The sequence below is a fragment of the Dermacentor andersoni genome, chromosome 1, assembly GCF_023375885.2.
Source record: "Dermacentor andersoni chromosome 1, qqDerAnde1_hic_scaffold, whole genome shotgun sequence".
Lineage (NCBI taxonomy): Eukaryota > Metazoa > Arthropoda > Arachnida > Ixodida > Ixodidae > Dermacentor > Dermacentor andersoni.
The window spans coordinates 169208471-169232913 of NC_092814.1; the positions used below are offsets into that span (position 1 = coordinate 169208471).

General features: G+C 48.1%; 1 protein-coding gene across 1 annotated transcript in view; it reads right to left on the bottom strand.

The window, feature by feature from the left end:
* LOC126547169 (synaptogenesis protein syg-2-like) overlaps nt 1–24443 on the bottom strand; it is a 113071-nt gene that overhangs the window by 48909 nt on the left and 39719 nt on the right. The window contains exon 5 of the mRNA XM_072288056.1: nt 5377–5682. Within this exon, the coding sequence (XP_072144157.1) occupies nt 5377–5682 (306 nt within the window). The remainder of the gene's footprint in view (nt 1–5376; nt 5683–24443) is intronic.

Sequence of the window (24443 nt, forward strand, 5' to 3'; positions counted from 1 at the left end):
CATCAAGACCTTCAGCAGAGATGGCTAAAGAATAAGATCAACCGCACGCTGCGCCACGAACTCGTTGCCCTAGAGAAAGAGATTCAGGACTACTCTAGCGAGCTCAGCACTATGCAATGGAACCAATTATGCGACGACATGAATGGCCAGTTGAGCAAAAAGAACCCCTGGACCCTGCTTAAACACATGCTAGATCCACAACACTCTAAAAGTGCTGCTCATAAAAGGATTCAGAAAATCGTACACAGTTTCCCGGGAACAGACTCTGAATTCGTAAACATCTTGATCGGGCAATATCTTAATACAGAACGGGAGCCGGGTGCATATATAGAGTACAGAGGAGACGAAAACACAAGATTAGACGAAGACATCACCGAGGCCGAAGTACGCGCCGCTCTCAGCTGCCTACGCACGACATCATCAGCCGGTAAAGATAAGATCACCAACAAAATGCTCAGGAATCTAGATGACCCTACCATAACAATGATCACCAAGCTTTTTAATGAGCACTGGCAAAACGGCACTATCCCGCAAGAGTGGAAGCACGCTAGCGTGGTCTTCATTCCTAAACCGGGCAAGTCACTCAGTCTAGAGAACCTCAGACCCATATCCCTTACCTCTTGTCTTGGTAAGGCTATGGAGCATGTGGTTCTCAATAGGCTGGTTGACTATGCCGAAACCAACAACCTCTTCCCAGAGACAATGATCGGCTTTCGACCCAAACTGTGCACCCAAGACATACTGTGGCAAGTACAAAATGATATCCTTAACCCAGCGCCTATACGCGCAACTCGAACAGTGTTAGCATTAGACATACACAAAGCGTTTGAGAATGTCTCACATCGAGCCATTCTAGAAAACGTATCCAACATGAACGTAGGTAAGAGAACATTTACCTATATTACCACATTCCTCAAGGGACGTACTGCCACCATAAACATAGGCGATATTGAAAGTAGAACCATAGAGCTCGGCACTAGAGGTACACCACAGGGAGTAGTACTTTCTCCTTTCCTCTTTAATACCACCATGAGTGGCTTATCCCGACAGCTCAAAGAGATTCTTCATATCAGGCACGCCATCTACGCCGATGACGTAACGATCTGGACGTGCACTGGGTCGGATGGAGAAATTTCAAAATCACTGCAGGCAGCGGCTGACGCACTGCAGAAACACGCTCGCAACAATGGCCTCAGCAGTTCGCCGAAAAAATCTGAATTGCTTATAGTCCGGAACAAAAATCCCGCAAATCCGGCTGCCAATATGCCCGCACACATTCAGGTGCAGGTAGCTGGACAACCGGTCCCACCCGTTCCTAAAATCAGAGTGTTAGGATTGTGGATCCGGCAAAACACGCACAACCAAGAAGCCGTAGCACGACTCCAAAGTACAGCTAGGCAATCACAGAACCTTCTCAGGAGGGTCTCCAACCGACGGCACGGAGTTAAGGAGAAAGATGCCTGCAGGCTAATCCAGGCTTTTTTTCTGAGCCGAGTGGCGTATGTCTTCCCTTACCTGCATCTCAGGAATAGGGAGTGGGTATGTATTTGTCTGAAGTCGCCGAAACGCGACCGCTTGCGTTTTGTCGAGTTGCTTGGCCGGTGGTGGAAGCGCGCGACGCCTCAAGCGATACCGATGAGCTATTTCATAATAGGTCTCGCAGGGTTCCTCGTGTCTCTCCTCCTCATTCACGCCGTCCGCATCACGGGGGGCAGGGAAAGCGACAAATGTAGGCTATGTTCAGAAACAGGAACACTAACACACATAATGTGGGAATGCACCTCGCTCCCGTTCTCTCATCCCCCCGTCAGCAGCGAGACTGACTGGACAGCCTGGCTCAGTTCCGGGGACGTCGACCGACAACTTGAGCTGGTGGACTGGGCGGAAAAGGCCAAGCAGGCCCAGGGCCTTACTTGAGCGCTAACCCTCAGCCACGTCCCTCTTTACCCTTCCCCCTTTCAATAAAGTTTATTACCACCACCACCACCAGGAATAGGGATTTGGAACGGATTAACGGTCTAATCCGAACGTTATTCAAACAGGCTCTTGGGCTACCAAAATGGACGAATACGGGGGCACTCTTGAGTCTAGGCGTGCATAATAACGTTGACGAAATCATAGAGGCCCACAAATGGGCTCAAACAGTTCGATTATCCGGCACACACGAGGGACAGCCGATCCTCGACACCTTAGGGTATCGCCCAGCCTTAGACATCCCGCAACGACAGCGGATACCTAACACTATCCGGACCAAGATCATTATCCCCCCGCTTCCGAAAAACATGAGAACTGAAAACAGCGGTAGACGCAAAGCTAGGGCGGCGGCACTCTGGCAATGCTACAAAAACCAACCCGCCATATACGTGGATGCTGCTCGCACCAGTGATGGTCGACACTCTATAGCCGTCACTAATGGCGACGGACACACCATCAGCTGTGCGACGGTAAACACATCTTCCATTGTGGAGGCGGAAGAGGCCGCCATCGCCATGGGCACCTCCATTCCGGGCACCAAGATTATTATATCCGACTCGAAAACAGCGATTCGTAACTACACTTCAGCTTTCATTTCCCCTCGAGCATTTAGAATCATCAACAAAAATCTCAATCAATTGAAGTTGGTGTGGGTACCCGCTCATACGGGCAACCCTGGCAATGAGGCCACCCACCTAGCCGCCCGAGCAGCTAGTAACCGGGAGGTGGGCTTGCCCGACAGGGTTGACCGACACGAAGGTATTCACACCTATAACGAAATGACCGTTTATTACCGCGAATCCAGGCGAATATATCCATCCCCGCACGAGACACTAACAAGAATACAGGCCACTAACCTCAGGAGAGTACAGACTAGATCTGTACTTAGTCCAAAAAGGCTAGCTGCAATGACCGGTGGTGAATATCCACCAAACTGCAAACATTGTAGCTGCCCCCTGGCGGACCAAGATCACATCTTGAACCCTCCCCCGAGAGAACTCTTTAGGTGAGCTCCCACACATGACAAGTGGGAGACGAAGACGAAAACTTCTAACCCGCAAGATCAGATACGGTTGGTGGAATGGGCTGATTGCGTCGCGGCAAAGCAGACGCCACGCTAGCCCACACCGCTGGGAAAGAAAACTCCACTCAAACTTCACAATAAAAGCTTTCTCTCTCTCTCTCTATCTCTCTCCAGATGGCACTCACCTCCGCCGCATCGCGGCCCACGCAAGAGGCCGCGTTTCTACCAGAAAGCCTGCCTTCGTGCACATCGTTCGCCGTGAGCGTTTCCCGGTAAACATTGCGTTTACATATGCTACAGTTGCCGTGAAGCGTGAGAAGCAGTCAGGAATCTTTATATGCTATCGCGTTCCACTCTTAAAGGCGAAGCTTAAGCATCCTCAATATTGTTTAAGTCAGCTAATGCTAAAAATAATACCCTGTTCATTAGATTCATATATGTTTTATTATATATCACGGTAATTGATCATACTGTCAAGATATGATACCATATAAAGCTGCGTAAGAATACAATTACTTATGAAGCGATGCAATGTCATTAAGTTCTATTTTAAGGCCTGGTGTTGTTCATTTCTTCTTTCTTGGGAGCCTGGATTAATATTTATTTTTGACGGAAAATTACTCGGTGCCACACAGCCTTACTCGCAAAATATTAAGAGTATTGTTAGTCTTTGATAAACATTTTATGCAAATTTAACTCACACATGCTGTAAAATAATATCAATGAGAGCCTGAACAAACAACTACCTATATTTATGTCATTTTTTAATGCGCAGCCCTTAGGCGCCCGTTCCTGCGGCGAGCGTCAACGTCCTTCGTAACCAACCGAACAAGCACAGCAAAGGATGAAAGAACGAACGCGGAGCGCAGCAGTGGATGAAAGACTGCGATAGCGTAGAGAGCACGAGGAGAAAAGCGGAGGAGGAGGGCATGGCGAAAACGTGAGGAGAAAAGCGTAGTGCCGCGCAAGACAGGCTCTGCGGCGGCGATGGCTACGAGATGGCGCCAGAGTAGCGCGAGTCGTCTGTATGGAAACAAAGTGCTGCATGAGCGGAGGTGTGTCTTCGGCGGCTGGTGTGAATCGGTCCGACGCGTCACCGCCGCGCTGCCTCTCACGATCTCCCGATTAGCGAGGCCTTCGCGCCACACTTTGCTGCGTTTGCAACGTGCCGGACGAGATAGTTTGTTCGTGTCAGCCAACACATCGCGAAATGAAAACACATGTAGAGCTGCGCACAAATTTCGCATTAGGGACTATCGTAATCGTCGGTGAATTTTTGCACATTAATATTAGTTTTAATGAAACGATTAATAACGTTAGCGAGATGATTGCGGCTGTTGAGCATTTATTTTGTTCTTCTGCTCTTTTGGAATTGTTTCCTTGATGTGTCCATAGAAAGCCTTTTCTGAACGGATGAATGTGCATTGTAGTAAATGAACTCTGTCCTCCGAACATCGGCTGAGGAGAAGAAGTTAAAGGGTGAATTTACTACAGCCGTTTGGGTAATTCAGTAACACAATGAGGTGTTTTACTTTTGCCACTATTTGAGAGCTTCTCCGAAGATGCTTCAAACATATTTGGAAAGTACTCGTAGTAAGTGCGGCGACCAGAAGGTTAGATTATAACGCTATCAAGTTTCAGAATTTTAACAAAAATGCACTGCTCTGGCGTCAACTGTTGATCTGCTCATTCAGCCTCTTCAATTATTGCATACTGCAAGTACCACACGGTATTACCTGTTCGACAACATGTTTTCTAATTTCTCATTTTATATTAGTTTTCAGGACCGCACTTGAACTCGTCTTTAGAGGTTTGCTTTGACTCTTTGTCAAAGGCGGAATGCAGAGTGTTTGTTGCGAGCAAAGGCACTGGCAGAATAATGAATACAGACATGCGTTTATGACAAAAGCATTGTAAGAGCAACTGGTGAATATACCTGGAACTTCATATTGGGGCCATGCTGAGGCGCCATTCTTGATCACTGCCAAGTTCGCACAAGTAACTATGTCTTCCACTTCCATTCGCTGGCACTATGCGCGAAGCACCCGGGCTAACAATGATGAAATTAAAGAAAAATCAGGAAGCTGTTGGCAGGAAAACACTAAGCAGTTGCTAGCCATACAGAAGAGCTGCCAAATTTTTTTTTGCTGAAGTAACTAATGAATAGTCATGAATGAGTTATTTCATTAAATGGCCGACCTTGTTGGACGCCATTTCAGCATGGCTTAGCCTGTAGCTTGGTGGAACGTCTCACGACTAAACACGGTTTCAAACGCAGCGTGCAAGGGACAGTTGTTTTCGCTACGTGTGCTCGTATTTACTACTGGATATAACGATTCTCCCGTGCTGCCCCATGGTAACAAAGAAATGCTACTCACAATGCACCTGTAGCACCCAGCTGTCGGCCACTTGGTCGTGTCCGGGCATCCTGGGGTTGGTGGCGACGCACCTGAGCTGGCGGCCGTTGTCGCTGGCCCTGGGCACGAAGCCAAGCAGCGAGGTGGTGACGTTGCCGCCTGCCGACAGCCGTGTCTGGGCGAGCGAGGCATTCAGGCGCACCCCGTCCAGCCACCAGGAAACCAGCGCCGGTGGCAGCGAGCCCTCGGCCTCGCACTCCACCTCGGCGCGGAACTCGGCTGACAGGAAGTCTTGCTTGCCCCGGATGACCGCGCGTACGGGCTTCACTGCACGTAGTAGAAAACAGGGCGAGAGTAAGGACAGTTGAAAAAAATGAAAAGGTGAATTGCTTCGTAGAAGAAAGCGCCACGGCATTTATACGTTTTAATGGCCTTTAGCCCAACGGTTATGTACGAACGGTGGTAGGCAGTGCTGGAGTGGTGCATGTACCAAGTGACAGAGAAAAAAAAACTAGTGCACACATCGCTCAAGCGCTGTAGCTCCTGAATATACGGCTGCTTAATGCGTGTATCCACCAAAACTAGCCAATCACACGTTCACATGTTTTGCGAAAGCAAAGTCCAACTGGCGGCAAAGTTACGAAATCAGCTGAACTACACTCGAATAGCAGCACAAAAGGTATATCAAAAGATCGCGCCCGTGATTCTTTAATGCACATTGGATCCGCCGCAACGAAAGATCGTTTGTCCGGACGGTAACGGAATTCCAAAGCACGGAATTGCTCTCGAACTGCCACCTCGCCACAGAGGCTATTTCTGCGTCGGAGAGCACCGTTCACTTGAATGTGCACTTGAGAGATACAGAATTACCCGCCCCTCTCTGATTACTCAACAAATCGATATATCGATGGTGAACACAATGCCCGCTGGCATGATGGTGAATGAGAGAATACACAACACCCACACAAAAGAGGAGATTTCGGCGAGGCTATTTTTCTTCCAGGTTATTTCTCGCTTCGCGAGTGACCATTGTTTTCTCTCCTCCTTCTCCGGCTCCTCCTGTCCCGCCAGCGCCAGAGCTCTCAGATCTCGCGCTGAAAGCACCGAGAACAAAGTAAAGTTGGGCGCGCGAGAACTGCTTTCAAAGCAATATTCGTAGCCGAGCACTTAAGACGTCGGCCGAAGAGAGCTCAACACGACATCCATCCGGCTTCCTGCGCCATCAGCGACGGCCTTCAAGCAGGACGTGACGCGGAAGCCTGCCTGCTTTGCCAGCCGCCGCCGAATTGCGCAGCGCACAACGGTATGCCCTGCAGCGCCGGCGACCGCACAGCCGCCAGCGCACGCCGTGGAAACGGCTCGAACAGCCGGGGAAGCCGACTGCTTAGCGCACCGGGCGACTGCAGGCAGCGCCAAAACGACGCGACAGGCGGCCAGCGGTGTCGCGTTGCAGCGGGAAATATAGGTTTCGCTGATTACGGTTCCCACGTCCCGCCGTCAGCTTATTCCCGCCATGTTTCCTTTCTTACGTCTCCTAGCGCCTTTCCTCTCCATGTTACTCGTGCATCCTTTCTTTTTTCTCCGACACAACGTATCTCTTGCTGCCTTCCTTAGCACGTGCTGCCAACAACAGCCGGCTTTCTTGTTGCCTTCATTTCACGCCTTTAATCTTTTCTTTTTCTTTCGGGGGTGCCGAGGCGACGAGGAAAGAGGGGATTTGAGCATGTTTGTCCCTGGCAGGCGGCGCACGTGGCAGGCAACATATTCGCGCCGACTGGGAGATGTAAATGAGAACCTACAGCTCGCTTTCGGGAGGGGCCACGTTTTTCGCTTTTCATCTCTCCTCCGCGCTCTCTCGCGGCACCGTTCGCTGGAAGTCCCTTATTCTCGAACGTGGTGAACTCCCACGGCGTGGCTCAACTACAAAGTTGAAGGAACGACCTGGCAGAAACCAAGCCGTGTGGCGACTCCCCTTCTCGGCAGCAATCAGCGTCTGGAAAAGCTGTCGACGCGCCCTGGCACGGCGAGTTGGAAAAAAGTGAATATCCGTTATGCGCGGGAAAGGCTCGTTACCACGTCTGGATATACGACAGTGCGCGCTGCACGCGAGTGCGGCTCGTTTCTCAGCGTTGCGTACCAGCGCTCACAGCGATACGTGACGGGAAAGGCAAAGGCCACGCGGGGAGTCGCAATCATAAATTCGACTCCAGCAGCAGCGCACCAGTGCGGCATCGGGCAAGGGGCCAAGCTTTAGCGTCAGCCGAAGAAAGGCTAGCGCGCGCCCTCGGCAGGGAAGGGTCGGCGCTGAGAACGACGCGCAAGCACTTCTCAAGCTGCGTCGCCGCGTGGTGCCGAGTGTGGGTGTGCGTGACCCGCGCCTTGTTCCGTTCGACAGGCTCGGCCAATTTCAGCTCGACGACTGCTTCCCCGCACATACGCCATGGCCGAACGTTCGAGGGCTCGTGCCAAAGTAAATTTCCCAGGGCGAAGGGATCGACTGAGTCGGCGTAGATAGCTGCACACCCGACGCCCTGCACGCTTTGCGAATGAGGGATGGCTCATCAATGAAAATTATTGCGGCTACTTCTCACTTTCGGTAACTAATGCTCACCGTTTGTTGTTACTGAGGTCACCATTGACATTTTTCTGACCACGTCTTACACTTTTTCAGCATCTCGACATGGTTGGCCCACGTAGCTAGCACCTAACATTATTATTCCCAACGTCCATGTTACACGAAAAACAGTGCTCCAGATTTATTTTTCTCTCTAAATTCGGTTACAAATGTTTTTACCAAGTGTAAATTATTTATATAAAACGGCTGTCATTAGTGGTTTACATTTTGAGTTAGGAAGAGTGAAATGGAAGAAAAGACGGGAGGAAAATTATGTGCACATTTGGTTCCCTACGCTACGCAGGAGATCGACAAAGATATTACAGCGGCTCATTAAGGTCTGTCGATATTCCACAGATGCACGTATCGCTTTCTAAGCTTACGACGGATATAGCCATGATCCTTCAGCGCCGTGTTTGTCTCCTCCTCATTCTGGTCCTGTCGTTTAGCGCTGTTTGAATTTTATAGTTACCAAGTAGCTTTGTCACTGAGAATTCCCTTGAATCAAACTGATCTAATTTGGTTCAGGATAGAAGGCATTGGGCACCGTAGCGGGAACAGATGCAGATCAAATCTTCCATAGACACCGCACACTGGCAATGGTCGCGCGAAGGAGGGCCACCTATTCGACTGAGTAACGAGCAAGCATTTGTCAACCCCGTGGATTCTAGACCAAAGTAACATTTATACCAAGTAAAGATAGTGCACTCTTCACCGGAATCATTAGCGATTTGTGAAAGAGATGATTGTTTCTCTTGTATTTAAACGTTATCTAACCATTTGTGAAATTGCTTTTAATGTGTTGTCTTGTCAGATACCTGTAGTTGAGCCTACTCCATCGCTGTACTGCATCGACAATGAACCGTGTTCGGCAACTTAAAAAAGGAAAAAAAACATAATGGTGGCTGTAATTCTCAATGAAATGATGAAAGTAAGTGATATAAAACACACTACGGCGCGTTTCGCACTGGAAATAGCGTAGAGAGAGAGAGAGAGAAAGAGGAAGAAAGCAACGATAGGCAATGCAGGGAGGGAATCCAGACGAGCGCCCAGTTTGCCAACTTAAAATAGCTGGTAAGAGAGAATATAAAGGTGGAGATAGTGAAAACTGCGTGCACACGGGAGCATCTCAGAACGATGTACTTCAAAAGCAGATTAGTACGCAGAAAAGCAGAATAGCTTTTTTTTTTTTGCCCCAGCGACATATGTGGCCGGGGTCCCAGTATTTCATACTCGGAAAATGTTATGGAGTCCTGAAGGTTTAAAGTTACCGGGAGAGGGAGGCGTTGGACGTCGTACAAAGGACGGCTACAAAACAGGTGATCAATGGTTTTCTAGCCTCTACAAAAATCACACGTGATGATGTGCTACCTTGCGAAGAAGGTTCGCAGCTACACGCAGAGTTCACTGTGATTTAAACACGGTACTGGGACCGCATGGCGGCTGGCGCATGTTGGGCCACTGCTGATGAACCAAATGCACGTCACCATGCATCACAAACGCTCTCGCCCTCGTCGTACACCACAATGCATCAGCTCAGTGCCCCTAGCACCTACAAGCGGAGCCACAAGCGCCGCCAGCGGCCTCGCAGTATGGCGTTGGAATCGCTCAGCACTGTACCTTTGATCGTTCGGGTGCTTTAATCAGGTCACTACTAAGTATTTCTCGATAGAGTAAATTCGTGACGAACGTCTCAAATATTTTTTTGTAGAGTTTTCGCTTTCTTTTTCCTTGCCATCTAGTGTAGGTCTAATTTCAAACGTTCTGTTATTTATCATCGTCTAGCATCAGTTTCCTCTTCTTTGGCGCTAGATTTCTGTGCTTAATTAAAAATGAAATTCAGTAGCAAGAAGCAAGTTTCCAGCGTCTCACTCTGATCTTCAGTCAACCCTACACTTCTTTTTTCTGTCCTGCCACTTTAAAATGCAATATTGTTTTTTTTTTACTTGCCACATTGATCTGCATTCACCAACAGTAGTCTTGACCAACTCTACCGAGTACTGTACTTCACGTGACCTCGAAAACATCATTCGTAGAAATGTATTTCTCTCGAAAGTTTCCTACTTGTTCGCGACCTCCCCTAATGACAGCTCGCAGCAAACTGTAACGCAATTCATCTGCGACAACAGCGAGCTCGTTACGGCGTTTTACATCCCGCACGCGGCCCAATTGTGCGCCCATAGCGGCACCCGCGGACGAGCTGTTGTTTGGCGGAGAGCATTAAATCAGTCAAAGACGTCGCAGTTATTGAGTCAGCCGCGCATACGGCGCGTCCGTCCGCACGTGTCCGGCGCACGTTGGGTGCGTGATCGTTCTTGTCCTGGACAGCGCGGCGTGGCCCGCCGCCCAGCCCGACCGTAATCACGTTACGAAGCAAACAGGAAGCGTCCCCTTGGAGCGCTGCCAGCAATTACCCTGTTGACGGGCAATGCGCGAGCGCGGCGCTGAATTCAACATGCCCTCGGAGTACTTTGTCTCTTTCCTCGGGACGGCAGAAAACGAAAATGACTCGCCCAGGGCGCGATTCTGCAAACGGAGAGCGCCACTATTTATGTCCTCGCAGACGCGAAGAAACTCGCTCGAAACTTTAGGCGCTCGTAAATCACACCGTGCGAGCAGCAAAGAAGATAATTTGACGCGTCGGAGGGAAGAAGAAGACGAGGACGGCGCCGCTTCTCGCGCCTTGAGCATTTCCAGTCGTTGCTGTACAATGACTGCGCAACGACGACGCCGTGATGGTCTGCGATTTGCTTTCACCCTTCCACCCTGACAATGGGGCTGACACGGACGACGACGGGGCGCCCCCGTGCCGCGGTTGGCGTTTGTTCGCTGACCTCGTAGGAGGCTGCAGCTGGTGATCTCTCCTTCCATCCCGTTTGCCCGTTATCCTAATATTATTCACAGGCGACCATAAAGCAGTCTTTGTGTTGCTGTCTTTTTCATCTTATACGTACCAAGATCCATGAACCTCTTTAAGAAGAAAGCGGTGTTTTTTTCGTAGGACGCACGGCCGTAAAAGACATTTGCATGCATAACCTTGTTTGGTGACCGTGTCGAACCTGGATGTAACATTTTCACTGTTTTTGTAGTTAACGACGTGCCGATAACAACGAGCGTCGCCAGCCGAAGCTGCAGCGTTTCGTGCTTTATTCGAGGGCGCCGCCAGACAGTGGGAATAATAGTAAGCATGTATTTTCTACCCGTGCTATCTCATCCAACGACGTTGGGTAGTGTACAATGTGATTTCGATGGTGCAACACCAACAAGGCGGATTTTTTTCCAGTACAACGGGTATAAAAAGGAAATGAAGGGATGATTCTAACATTTTTATCTCTCGCTATATATTCGCATAATGTAAGTAGACTTTCGTCACACTCCAGGGTAGCATATCGATCCTTTTAATTAATTCTCGCCCAATGTTTCTTTGTTTTCGCTATTGTTCTAGTCCATCTCCTTTAATGTCGAACACATTTATTTATTCTATTATATCTAGCCCACTGTTTCTCTTTTTCTTGATGATAGGATGCGTGGCATGGAGGACATAAGCACCAAAAAATTTTTGAGCGACACTTTTGTTATTAACTAAACATGCTAAACAACTTTCTAATTACTGACATTAGGGGGCATGTTGTAATTGTGAAATTGAAGTCAAGGTGTATTGAGATCATGTCTTCTTAGAAGAAATCCAAAAACTAGCACCACGGTCGAGATATGGGACCTCAAGATGTGCTACGAAATGAATCGGCGCACCAGTTAACCATCTCCCGAAACCATACCGCAAATCGTTTGGGACATTCTTAACTGGGACACCCAGGCTATTATTCTTTTATCTCTTTTTTTTTCAGATTTTGGGAACGGGCACCTCTGAAGGGGTATTAGTCTTAGGATTTCTGCTCAGATATGACTCCACTACTGCTCGGCTTCAATTTCGAAATTCCAATATGCTCCCTAGAGTTAGTCATTAAAGTTAAGTATGATATTTTAGTGAATTAGCGAAATTATTGTTGAAGTTTTCTTGTTGCTAATGTCCACCCAGCCACGTAATGTATCAGCAAGTACGGCAATGGCCTAGATATGACAGTATTTATCCCATGTGTGTGTGTGTGTGTGTGTGTGTGTGTGTGTGTGTGTGTGTGTGTGTGTGTGTGTGTGTGTGTGTGTGTGTGTGTGTGTGTGTGTGTGTGTGTGTGTGTGTGTGTGTGTGTGTGTGTGTGTGTGTGTGTGTGTGTGTGTGTGTGTGTGTGTGTGTGTGTGTGTGTGTGTGTGTGTGTGTGTGTGTGTGTGTGTGTGTGTGTGTGTGTGTGTGTGTGTGTGTGTGTGTGTGTGTGTGTGTGTGTGTGTGTGTGTGTGTGTGTGTGTGTGTGTGTGTGTGTGTGTGTGTGTGTGTGTGTGTGTGTGTGTGTGTGTGTGTGTGTGTGTGTGTGTGTGTGTGTGTGTGTGTGTGTGTGTGTGTGTGTGTGTGTGTGTGTGTGTGTGTGTGTGTGTGTGTGTGTGTGTGTGTGTGTGTGTGTGTGTGTGTGTGTGTGTGTGTGTGTGTGTGTGTGTGTGTGTGTGTGTGTGTGTGTGTGTGTGTGTGTGTGTGTGTGTGTGTGTGTGTGTGTGTGTGTGTGTGTGTGTGTGTGTGTGTGTGTGTGTGTGTGTGTGTGTGTGTGTGTGTGTGTGTGTGTGTGTGTGTGTGTGTGTGTGTGTGTGTGTGTGTGTGTGTGTGTGTGTGTGTGTGTGTGTGTGTGTGTGTGTGTGTGTGTGTGTGTGTGTGTGTGTGTGTGTGTGTGTGTGTGTGTGTGTGTGTGTGTGTGTGTGTGTGTGTGTGTGTGTGTGTGTGTGTGTGTGTGTGTGTGTGTGTGTGTGTGTGTGTGTGTGTGTGTGTGTGTGTGTGTGTGTGTGTGTGTGTGTGTGTGTGTGTGTGTGTGTGTGTGTGTGTGTGTGTGTGTGTGTGTGTGTGTGTGTGTGTGTGTGTGTGTGTGTGTGTGTGTGTGTGTGTGTGTGTGTGTGTGTGTGTGTGTGTGTGTGTGTGTGTGTGTGTGTGTGTGTGTGTGTGTGTGTGTGTGTGTGTGTGTGTGTGTGTGTGTGTGTGTGTGTGTGTGTGTGTGTGTGTGTGTGTGTGTGTGTGTGTGTGTGTGTGTGTGTGTGTGTGTGTGTGTGTGTGTGTGTGTGTGTGTGTGTGTGTGTGTGTGTGTGTGTGTGTGTGTGTGTGTGTGTGTGTGTGTGTGTGTGTGTGTGTGTGTGTGTGTGTGTGTGTGTGTGTGTGTGTGTGTGTGTGTGTGTTTCGCGTAAAAAGAAACGCCTGCTATCTATATATGTGCGTCAATAAAAGCAGACAGACGTCACAACAGTGTCTTTACCTGCTGCACCCAAGATCTTTACAGGCTTGGGAAACATTAGTCTCTACTTACCCTCGTCGAAAAAGCTCGCAGTTTCGCCAGAAAGGAAAGCATCGATTGTGATAGCAAATTAGTAGACGCTCGTTGTTATTGGCACGTCGTTAACTACAAAAACAGTGAAAATGTTACATCCAGGTTCGACACGGTCACCAATGTTAAGCAAGAAGTTTTATCGGCCGTGTAAACTTGGAAACATTCGTGAGCGAACTGAATTAACAAGCATGGTGTCAGTGTGCAAAGGCAAACATGAACGCATCCCACTAGATAACCGCGAACACTCGCTGTCGAAACGCTGGCGTGACCACGCGCAGCAGCAGCAGCAAGCGAAGTGATCTTCGTGCTGTCTATCGCTTCAACGTAAACAGTGGTTTAAAAAAATATAGCACGCACAAAGGTATGAGTCGTCTGCAGATCGCTTTAAAGATACCGCGCCTGCGACCGCGCACCGCCGCACAAAGTGCGCACTTTCTGGCGGAGTAGAAGCCTTCGCCTCCCCCGCTCCCTCCCGCGCTGCCGCACCACTTGGCTCCCCTTCGCGCTCGAGAATGAGCCGCCATCATCAGTTGCCCTTGCACCCACACGCGAAATACGCAGTTGCTGCCGCATCTCAACCACACCCCTCCCCTCGCGTACCCCCTCCCCCCCTCCCTCGGCCTTTCGCGCGATGGAAGACGGCGCGCTTGCTATCCGCCTTCCTCCCTCGCACGGGTCCGATTGAGCCGCGATCATTGGCTACCCTGGCGTGCTTTCACTCGCACAACAGCATACGGCACGCGGCGACGCTATTATTGCCCATGGACTTGATACGGAACATCACGGTGACGCCGACGGTGGCAGCAAAATGCGTCTGGATTGTCCATACAAGTATTGTATTGATCGCAATAAAATAACCGATTTGTGGGATCACTATTGTTTGCGTTGCTTTTTCTCTCGTTCTTGTGACTAACATGACACGACCGACAGAACGAACTACCAAGAAGCTAATGAGCAACCAAAGTAGGGAACAAATTAACATATATATATATATATATATATGTATATGTATATATATATATATATATATATATATAAAGGAATCTGAATGAGGTACTTTTTAATAAGCGTCAGAGAATAGGTTGTACCTCCGTTTAAGGTATTAAGCAATTTTTGGCTTCAGAATGGCGTGGTTGTGTACATCAGAATCAAAGCAATCTTGGGAGCGCAAAATGCCTTTGGCATTTCAAGTGCACTCTAGCTTCGTCACGCTTATTTTCCTCAAAACAGGTACTACAGCTTGCAGCCTACAGGGCTATTTGAACACAAACATTAAAGTTGAAACATTGGGTGCATGTGAACGCTCAGACACAATCTTTATTTATTTCATTTTAATTTAATGAAAGACTTAAAGGCCCTGATACGTAATAAATGTGTACTTATTTTTATTTCTCTTCTTTTTTTCTTCCATTTCCTGCTCTTTTTGCTTTTTTTCTGTTGTGTTTTTTGTTGCGTCGAAGTTACATGTCTGCAAAAATAGTTAAGCTCTCCTTCACTAACTGGCTGGCATACGTGTATTCTGTGCAATTGTGGGACATACATTGTGAGAAGAATCAGCATGCCAAATAAGAAAACGGCCTCGCTTCTTAGCGATTGCTGTTCCAGAACTGGCTGCCGCTTGCCATTGGAGCTCTTGAGATGTAGTCGTACGCGGGCAATTTGTTACGGATCAGATATCAATAAATTATATAAACACGGCCTTCAACGCTGCTGCAAGATTATAAGTTTCAAATGCAGCTGGTGCGCTCAGTCCCGTCCATGTACAAAGCAATGACCTGGAAAAGAACAGGACACTCGCGTTCGCACCTGGTCGCCACATTCATCTAAGTTAGGGAACAGATGAGCACTAACGGCATACTGTCATTCCCTCATAAGTGAAATAAACTAACTGCTAAAAAATATTTCACCAATTCTACCATTTGCCTGCGGAATGATGTTTTATCTGGGAAACAGAAAATAAATGTGCATTTCTTGTGCAAGCAGCGTTCTACATGAAAAATCGTTGTGACTACACTGTAAACTATATTTCCGAAGTGGTATTGAATTTACAGTGAGGAACTTCAGTGGGCAGTGATATTTTTATGCCAAAATCTCGTGTTCTGTTTTGGCATTAACGTTTACTTTATCAACCCGCTGCACGATTGATATCCTACCGTATTCTTTACTGTCGCTTAGGCTTCTCCTTACATATACCAAGTCCGCGGTAAAGCACCCTTTACAGGCGTACGCTATGGGTAGTTTCCCAAGTTACATTTTTTGGTAGTTTTGTTTTTGCTCGATTATTTTAAACCTAATAGCTTGCTTTGTACTTTTTGCCATTTATGTGGTTGGTTGGTGGTCTGTGGTGGTAGGTCGGAGGTCAATGGTCGGGCTCGGCAAGTAAAACTTCGTTCATTCGTTCGTTCGTTCGTTCGTTCGTTCGTTCGTTCGTTCGTTCGTTCGTTCGTTCGTTCGTTCGATCGTTCGTTCGTTGGTTCGTCCGTCCGTTCGTTCGTTCTCTCTTTCTTCCTCGTTTGCTTACTCTCCCTCACTCCCTCTCTGTCACTCTTTCATTTGCGCGTTTGTTCGTTCACTCGTTCGTTCGTTTGGGCTATTCGCTTACATTGACGACAATCGTCAATGGCATCTGAACATTTCTTTTTCACAGTAACGCTCACTGTAATTTAATTATTTGTTCCGGCAACAAATTAAATATCACCAGCTACTTTATTGACGAGACGAGCTGCAACAGGGGGTGGTGTTTTGAGAGATTGAAATTGGTGGGGACTACAATAGAACGTACACTGCACTGTGTGGTGTCTCGAGCGCTCGCAATAGCTGTGCTACGCCGTTCCGTTGCGTTCCGTCTCCAGGAGCTCCATGTCCCTCGCCTCTCTGCCTTGACCAGGCAGCGGGTCATAAAACACCGTCACTCGGCTGTCATACCGCCCATAGGAAGGTCAACGGGCTTCCGCCAATGGCCGACTTTCTGGCAGGATTCGGGCCTGCTCTGGGTGCCCGCACGCAGGAGGAGGCCTGAGCAGAATACATCCAGACGTCGGAAGGTGCGTGCGTGTTCCTGTCTGCCTGATTCGGCGCCTCTGTCCACAGCCAGCCGATGGTTACTTCGGCACGTCGGGGTCCCGGACTCGGCGAGCACGCGCACTCTTCCGTCGTCTCGGTGTCCTAAGGCAGCGCCTTCCAATCGTTCCCCCCGTCTATTTCTTCGTCTGTATATCTTTCTATTTTTCTCTGCTGTAGAGGGTGCGCGATGACAGCCGCCTGCCGTAGGATAGGCGGCCGCTTTAAGACTGGGTTTCTTGTTCTTTGTTTTCTCGGTCGCGGTGCGTCGTTAGATGGCGGCCACTGGCTATCATGAGGCAATGCTGCAATGCAATTAGATTCCGATTCTGTCGTGCGTTAAACTTGTTCTTTAGCGAAACCTAGTTTAAAAACATGTCATCCTGTCCTTTCTAGAGAGCTTCGCCAGGAGTCTCCTATTGCTGCGCACGCCCGCTCACCTTCCCCTAATTGGGCCCGGCGGGTAGCGCGCACGCTCAGCAGTGTGTCGGCACACGGATGGTGCCAGCGCGGAAGTGGCGCCCTGTATGCATTGAGACCCGTGGGGCTCCAAACCGCGGTGGTCGTTCGGCGGCGCGCGATCCTCGAGCGTGCGCAGCTGCAGCGGTGTGGGAGTGACCACAAGTGCCACGCAGCAGCCTCGCGGACCCGCATGTTCAGACAAGCCAACGCGGGCACTCAGTATTTGCTTCCTCGTCTTAATTGTCGACCACATATTGCAGATGACTCAAACTAGCGCTGCTATATCTCGATAGCGGACACCACTTCGGTTCGTTATTATGAAATATTTGTCAAACCGACGGTCGCACAACTGAGAGTTTACTGGTCGTTTCTTTTGTTTGTTTTTGTTTTCACTGACCCTACTGGGAGCGCCTTCTCCGCGAGCCCCAGTAATAATGAACCGCTGCGCTTCATAGAGTACCCAAACGCGAGCATCGCAGCGTTGAGTAAGCACAATCTTGTGTACCAAGTGTACGCGTGCGTAGCAACACCGCCCTTCAGCGCGCACATCGAGAGATTTTTCAGTCTCGCCGCATGCTGTCTTGACAAGAAAACTAGGGAACCTGTACCACCAAAAATTTTGAAAAGCCATTGTTCCAGAATTCTTTCCAAATGATTTTTTCCTAGTGAATTCGCCTTGCGAACTCACCGGCTACAATTCGTAAATTGGAATACGTGCGGCAATGTAATTAATTAAAACGTTAATCGGTGTAATTATGCTAACTATGCAATTAAGCCCCGTGATTTCTCGTAGGAGTAATGACCGCCTTGCCGAGTAATTTAGCTCAAAGATTCGAACTGTGCTATCTGCCAGAGGAAATTTGTTTTTTTAATTTGGTGCAGCTAGAAAAAAAGAACCCTGGTATATTGACTGTGTTCGTGTATTGTTAATAGATGTTGGGAGAAAAGTAACGTAAGAATATTCGATTACCTTTTAAGAAGTGCTCAATAACTTTCGTTTAATTGATTAGAATCGTGCAAAAATGTAATTAATTACAGTGAACAATAACTTGACTAATAATTTACTAATTACATTTTTAAGAAGTGATTGTAATTGTAATCGGTTACATTTCTCGTACTAAACTTAAGTCTGGCAGTTTCACAAATTTTGTGCCCAGTAGCCAGTGTTCACCTCTGTAACCCCAACCTGTCCCCTGTGTCGTCGAAAAATTTAGTCTGTCTCCGGGTACATAGAAACGGTAGAACAAAGTGATTAAAACAGTAGGATAGACATGCGCTACGGCAACTCCGGCCATAAAAACGGCAGTTAAGAAGCAGTAAACGCATGTTCGCTAACATAAGTTCAGTTTGCTTTATAATTTCCCAGAAAACAAAAAGCTAGCTTCTAAGTTCCAAAACGTCAATTACGCCACATTGTGACTCAAGCATCTTTAAATTTTCTTCTCTTACTTGGAATTACTCGTGTGAGGTTATTAAAACTAGAGCCAAGTCGTTAAAAAAGGCAGTGCTTAAAGAAGTCGTAAAATTAATCGGCAGATAAATAAGGCCTTCACTGCGGGCCCCGAAACGCAAGGTAAGCTGCTAAATATTACGGCATCTTGAAGCGATGAAATAAATATCGCATCGCAACGCTGTAACTATATATACGGAGCAAAATGATATCGCACGTCTAATAGGACAGGCATAAAGGCTTTTCAAGCGGACTAAAGTAATATTTTACCTTTCACAAAAGCATACTTTTATAAACAATTAGGTAAAGTAAGCTTCAGCACCCTCATTTCGAAGCTTTTTACGGGCTTCCTTTTTTAAAAGCGATAGCTTTTTTTTTTTTTGACTCCTCTCCCAATTTTGCGGTTTATCAGTTTCTGGGCGTCAATCGTCAATTTAGGGCACTAGGTGTTATTTCTTTAAGTAGAATAAATGAATCAAAATGTCCGCTGGGTCGGTTTCGAGCTCTGGACCCCCAGGCCCAGAAGCTAGATGCTCTAACCATCGATACACATGCTTTAAAAAGCTGGCAATAAATTCATGCAAGAACTACATGTACACTGGAGTTATCCGAGTATGCGTAAGCTCTGTGCCACTTGCTCATCTCCCCGCAGCCTGGTGTCATTCTTAATCTTATCAAACTTGATCCGACCAGTATAAACACTTATCAATCCTTATCAGCCCTTATCGATTGTTATCAATCAGTGTGCCTTAACCCATTAGGGACCAGTTTCTTTTTTTTCTTGCTGTCTTGAAATAACTCTTATATATTAAGTTATCCTTGTACTAATAATTCACATACAAAAAATTGTTACTCTTGCCTAATTAGTTTTTGAAATATAGCCCGTGACCATATGGTCACACTGGGCCCTTACGCTACAGTAAAATACGCGAAGTGAAAAACATTTATTTGAAGCCATGAAACATCACAAAAAACCTACATAGCGAATAGTCGAGCACTTATTTAGTGTGATACGGTTTGAATCATGGAATACACATGCCGTCGTCATAATTCGTGCATTGTGTGTGCACTGCGCTGTTGCAATTATCTCATGCATACATCCACCTCTTGCCATTAGGCATTGGTGCAACAAAGTGGGCCACTTGGTCATACCGTGTACCAGTCAGGACATCACCAGTCTTTGGATTCTGCGTTGACCAGGTCCTCTATGCTTATTGTCCCATCGCATCAGGTAGCTTTGTGCAATTTGCCTGCGGAATTCCACCTGCGTGACGTTGAACCCTGTGCTACGAATTAGCGTCCAAGCGTTGCTGATAGATACATCACAAAGTCAAGTGAAAATCGGCTACCACCACTTTTTGCCACGGATTACAATCATGTGGCCGCATACATTTGCATCAATCTGGTCCGTACCTCTCATAAAACTTGTACTGAGCAACAGTGTTTTTTGCGGGCCACCTCGATTTGCTTCCTCTGGACACGAGAGTACCTGTATGCAGATGACATTGGCTCTACGCCGTGAATGGTGCTTATAATCGTTACTACAGAATTGTCCGTCCAGCGGACAACAATTATCCCATTGTCGCTCAGCACGGGCTCTTCGTGCCCGCGAGGTTGGCGCTTGACGAATTGGGGTCGAGCGATAGAGCATTCTTTGGGAACACGATTCTGCTTCGCTGTGCCCGTGCCTTCGTAGCCCTGTGCCTTGATATGCCTGAGTAGCGGGATGCCTGTGAATAAATTATCAAAATAGAAAAAGAAAGGAAGGTCGTGCGTCTCTGCTGCGAGTTCATTCACCATTTGAAGAAGTGGCGCCGCTGCTTTTCCGAAGTCATTTTCATATTTTTCAGATGTTCCGGGATCCCCTGCTTGCTTGATACACTTTGAAGTTTACAAGGTATCCGTTCTTGGCATTTAGGCAGCATACTTTATACCCGAAGCGGATAGGCTTTCCGCGTATAAACTGTTTACAGCCATGACGACCATAATACTCAATCATACTTTCGTCATAGCTCAGGTGACGCACAGGTTGAAAGTGCTCCAGAATCCTTGCTTTCAATAGCGCCATCAATGGAGGAAACTTTGCCAACTTGTCACTAAGCGTTAGGCTTGCATTTCGCACAATGCAGGGCCGGTATTTTGTCGCGATGCCTTTTCCGATTCTATGCTTTTTCAGGCTTTTCGCGCTTGGCCAGTGGTCAGAGCGACGGTCTGCCCACATTATCAACGGGATCAGGCGGCCGTGTGTGGTGGATGATAAGAATAGCATAGAATAAGGCATAAGGCATCGCTACAAAACAGCGGCCCAGGAATCGCATTATCTTTACGAAGCGCTTTCTCCGCATAGCACTGTAGGCCATCGTGTTGCACATATCCAAGCCGCTGTCCCAATAGCACTTTTTCCCTGAAAAGCGCTTATACCCGGACAAAAGGAGGACTCCAAGAAAACCTAATTCTTCTTTGGTAATTTCCGGATCGGGCATATTGAAAAATAACGCACACTTTCTTGTTTGTTCGACTAGCAGCTCCACGACGGCTTCATCAAAAAATATTTCGAACAACTCAACAGGGGAAAGCCCCTGTAAGCAGCAAAGTTTGGGTAGGGAAATATGCCACGGCTTTTCTGTAGATCACCGTTCGTCCACTTAGAAGCAGTGGATAATTTCGCATGAATGGCAGCATCAACTGCGGCAAAACAAGCCTCTCATGTTCCGTTACCTTGCCCGCCTGGGGTCGTCATCGTCCGCGTCGGATCCATCAATGCGGCGTCCGTCAGAGAAAACAGTTTCAGCACCGGCTCATAGCTGCCGCCAGATTAGATTATCAATGAGCCTGCCTGAGTCTTCATCGGCCGACTCTTCATCCGAATAGGTGCTAGCCTCTCGCGGGTCGATATAAATCACTGACACGTCTTCATCGTCTTCTTCGAGCATCTTCGCTATTTATTCCAACATCAACCTATTAAGACAATAAAATAAGAAATAACCACTGCGGGAATGCGCCAGCAGCCGTGCAAGGCATGAGAATGCAGTTTTAAAAAAAATAAGAAGTTAGGCAGCCTAAAGGCCCAGCGTGACCATATGGCAACGCGCAAGATAACACGCTCGTTGATGGATAAATCAAACAAATTTTTCACAAATGGTCATCGAAGGTCACATATTCGATGAGCAATATGGAGGCAAGGATATCGGACTATTGTTCAAAAAGTAGTGAAAAAAAACACATTACCCCTTGGAGTGATGCATGGCGACGCTACTCGCACATCAACACTTATTCCCGCCTTTGCGAGGGGCTCCCACAAAACGACTGACACCTGCTGCCACTTGATATCCATAAAGGGAACTCTCATCTGTCTAACGGCATGTCAAAGGCGAATTTGGTGCCGTTTTGTTAATCTTAATAAAATGAAATCCACTGTGCAGACTAACGTGACCATATGGTCACGCTGGTCCTTAATGGGTTAAATAGACTGAATGACGGGCCATTTACGGAAGCGAAGATCTTGGGAGCCTGGCCTCACAGCTCATTAGCCCAGAATGCAGTTCGAGCGCTTTTTCACTACCTAAGGGCAACAGACTTGAGTGCCCGACTATAGACATCCTACACCTACGTTCTCTCTCTCTTTCTCTTTCACTCCACATTACCCTCCCCCCGTGTAGGGTAGCAAACTGGACGCAGTCTGGTTAACCTCCCTGCCTTTCCTTCTTCCCTTCCCTTCTCTCTCTCTCTCTCTCGTATCGCAATCGATCGAATCCTTATCAAACTGTGCATATCTTTATCAAACCTATCGGACTCGATCCGACCCTTATCAAACCTTATCGGCCCTTATCAACCTTATCAGATTTCCTCCGATCATTATAAGCCCTTGTCGCTCTTTAGCACCTTATCCATCCGCATCGAACCATTATGAACCGTAGTGAGACCCATATACCCACTCATCACTCCTTATAGTCCTTAACAACTGATTGACTGCTCATCCGTCAGTGTTGCATGACGCGAACTGCATGAGCCCTCAGAGGTTAGTGGCATTTCGCTCGGTGAATGAACGCCCTATAGGAAGGCGCATCCCACGACTACCGAAATGCCTCGGGGATGTGGCGTGTTTCGCATTACATTTTCGTAAAGTCCGAATTTTCTTGATGCCCACAACGCCACAAGTCGGCTCTACGTGTGGTCCTGGAGGTGGCTTGCATTCAACGATCACCAAGACTTTCAACAAAGTCTTCCTAGAAACTGTTTTCCTTCGACCATTTTTTTTTCTACAGCCGGTACAATACATTCATATGGCTCAAATATATTCGCCTTCTGCAAGGGTGTGTCTTTAGCCCAGTGGGCAAGATACTCGGCTACTGAGCGTGGGGTCGTAGGTTCCAAACTCCTCACTGCCAACGTGTCAGAGCGCCGCTCATAGGCGCCAGCTGCTGCGGCGAGTGTCGGCGTAACCGAGCGAACGACCAGAGCGAAAACAGAAAGCGAATTCGGAGTGCAGCGGAGCATGAAAGACGCGAGGAGGAAAGCGGAGTAGGAGGGCTCGGAGGAAATATGAGGCAGGAAGCGGAGTATGAGGGTATTTCGAAAAGGGTGAGAAGAAAAGCGTAGTGCGGCGCGATGGCTATGAGATGGCGCCAGAGTAGCGTGCGTCGTTTGGGGGGCCTATCTGCGGCGGCTTATGTGAATCGCGCCAACACGTAACCCACGCGCTGGCTCTCGCGTTCTCCAGATAAGCGAGGAAGTGGCGCCACAGTTCGCTCCGTTTGCAACGTGCCACATGAGACACATTGTCCGCACCAGCCAATATATCACGAAATGAAAACGAGCATACAGCTGCGCTCAAATCTCGCATTAAGCAGTATCGTAATCGTCGGCGGATATTTCTTCCTTTTGAATTTATTTTGTTTTATACATTAATTTATCTATAGCAATTCGTCTTACGACATAGACGCACGTACGGACGGACGGGTTTCCTCGTTGGGTAGGCATAGAAACGCTTACGCATTTAATAAAATAATGCAAGTCAGCGCGCTAGGCCCCGCGTCGCACAGCAACAATTTATTTAAAAATTAACTGCCCTTCCACTACTGTGAAGAGAGGTGCAAGCGAAGCTCGGGATCCGCGGCTCTTCGTTGTCGTAGAGCCTCGGCGTCGCGCTCCCTCACGGCGAGGTCGGCACGTCGACGACGAGCCCTTTCTCGAGCGAGTTCCTGGCGGCATTCCTCAAACGCCGCCTCTTCTTCGGCCGAACGCACGGCGCGCGGCCCGCACCCACTGCCCTTCCTTTAACGCAGCCTGCTCTTCTACAGAACGAACCAAACGCGGTCTCCCCACCTGAATGCCGGGCCTGAACTGATGAGAAACGGCGGGCGCGAGGCGAGCGAACAGGCAATCACACCCTTTCCCTCCTCCGGAGGGATGGAACGCCTGTGATTGGCTCGTGCTTTGCGCTGCGTCTACTTCGTGCATATAAAACCCCGCTTTAAAGGCCGCATATGATGAACTGAAGACGCACCTGGCTGCCGAAGTGGACGGACGTGCGTTTCATGTGCTCCAAGGAGCGGTGGTTGCGGCTAATAGCAGCCACGGAAACAGGATGGCCGGTCAAGGTAACCAGGAGTATAAAGTGATGTTGCCCCACCTTTTTAAAGGTCGGATTGTTTTGAATACTGTATTTTTGCACGGTGACCTTCCAGCGCGACCGTACCGAGTGGAGGACGTTCGGGACGCCCTTGCTCATTTGGAATTGCTATCTGAGCCGGATGCCTTTGGAGCTTTTCAAATGAATCGCGTGTGTGCAGTTACATTTAACAACTCAGTGTCCGTGAAGAAGTTGTTGGCAATGAGCGACGTGAGTGTCAAGGGACGCCGATGCCTAATTGTTGACCCTAACAAGCAAGAAGTGCGTGTTAAGGTGCACTGGGTTCTGCACAATGTCAAAGACGGTGAAGTACGTTCCGTGTTTTTGCCTTACGGCGAAGCGTATGAAATAGCCAAAGAGCGGTGGTGCGTTTACGGCGTCACTGATAAAGGGTCAACGACGCGTGTCCTGAGCATGAAGTTGAAGCCTGTAATCACCATTCAAGATGTTCCCCAT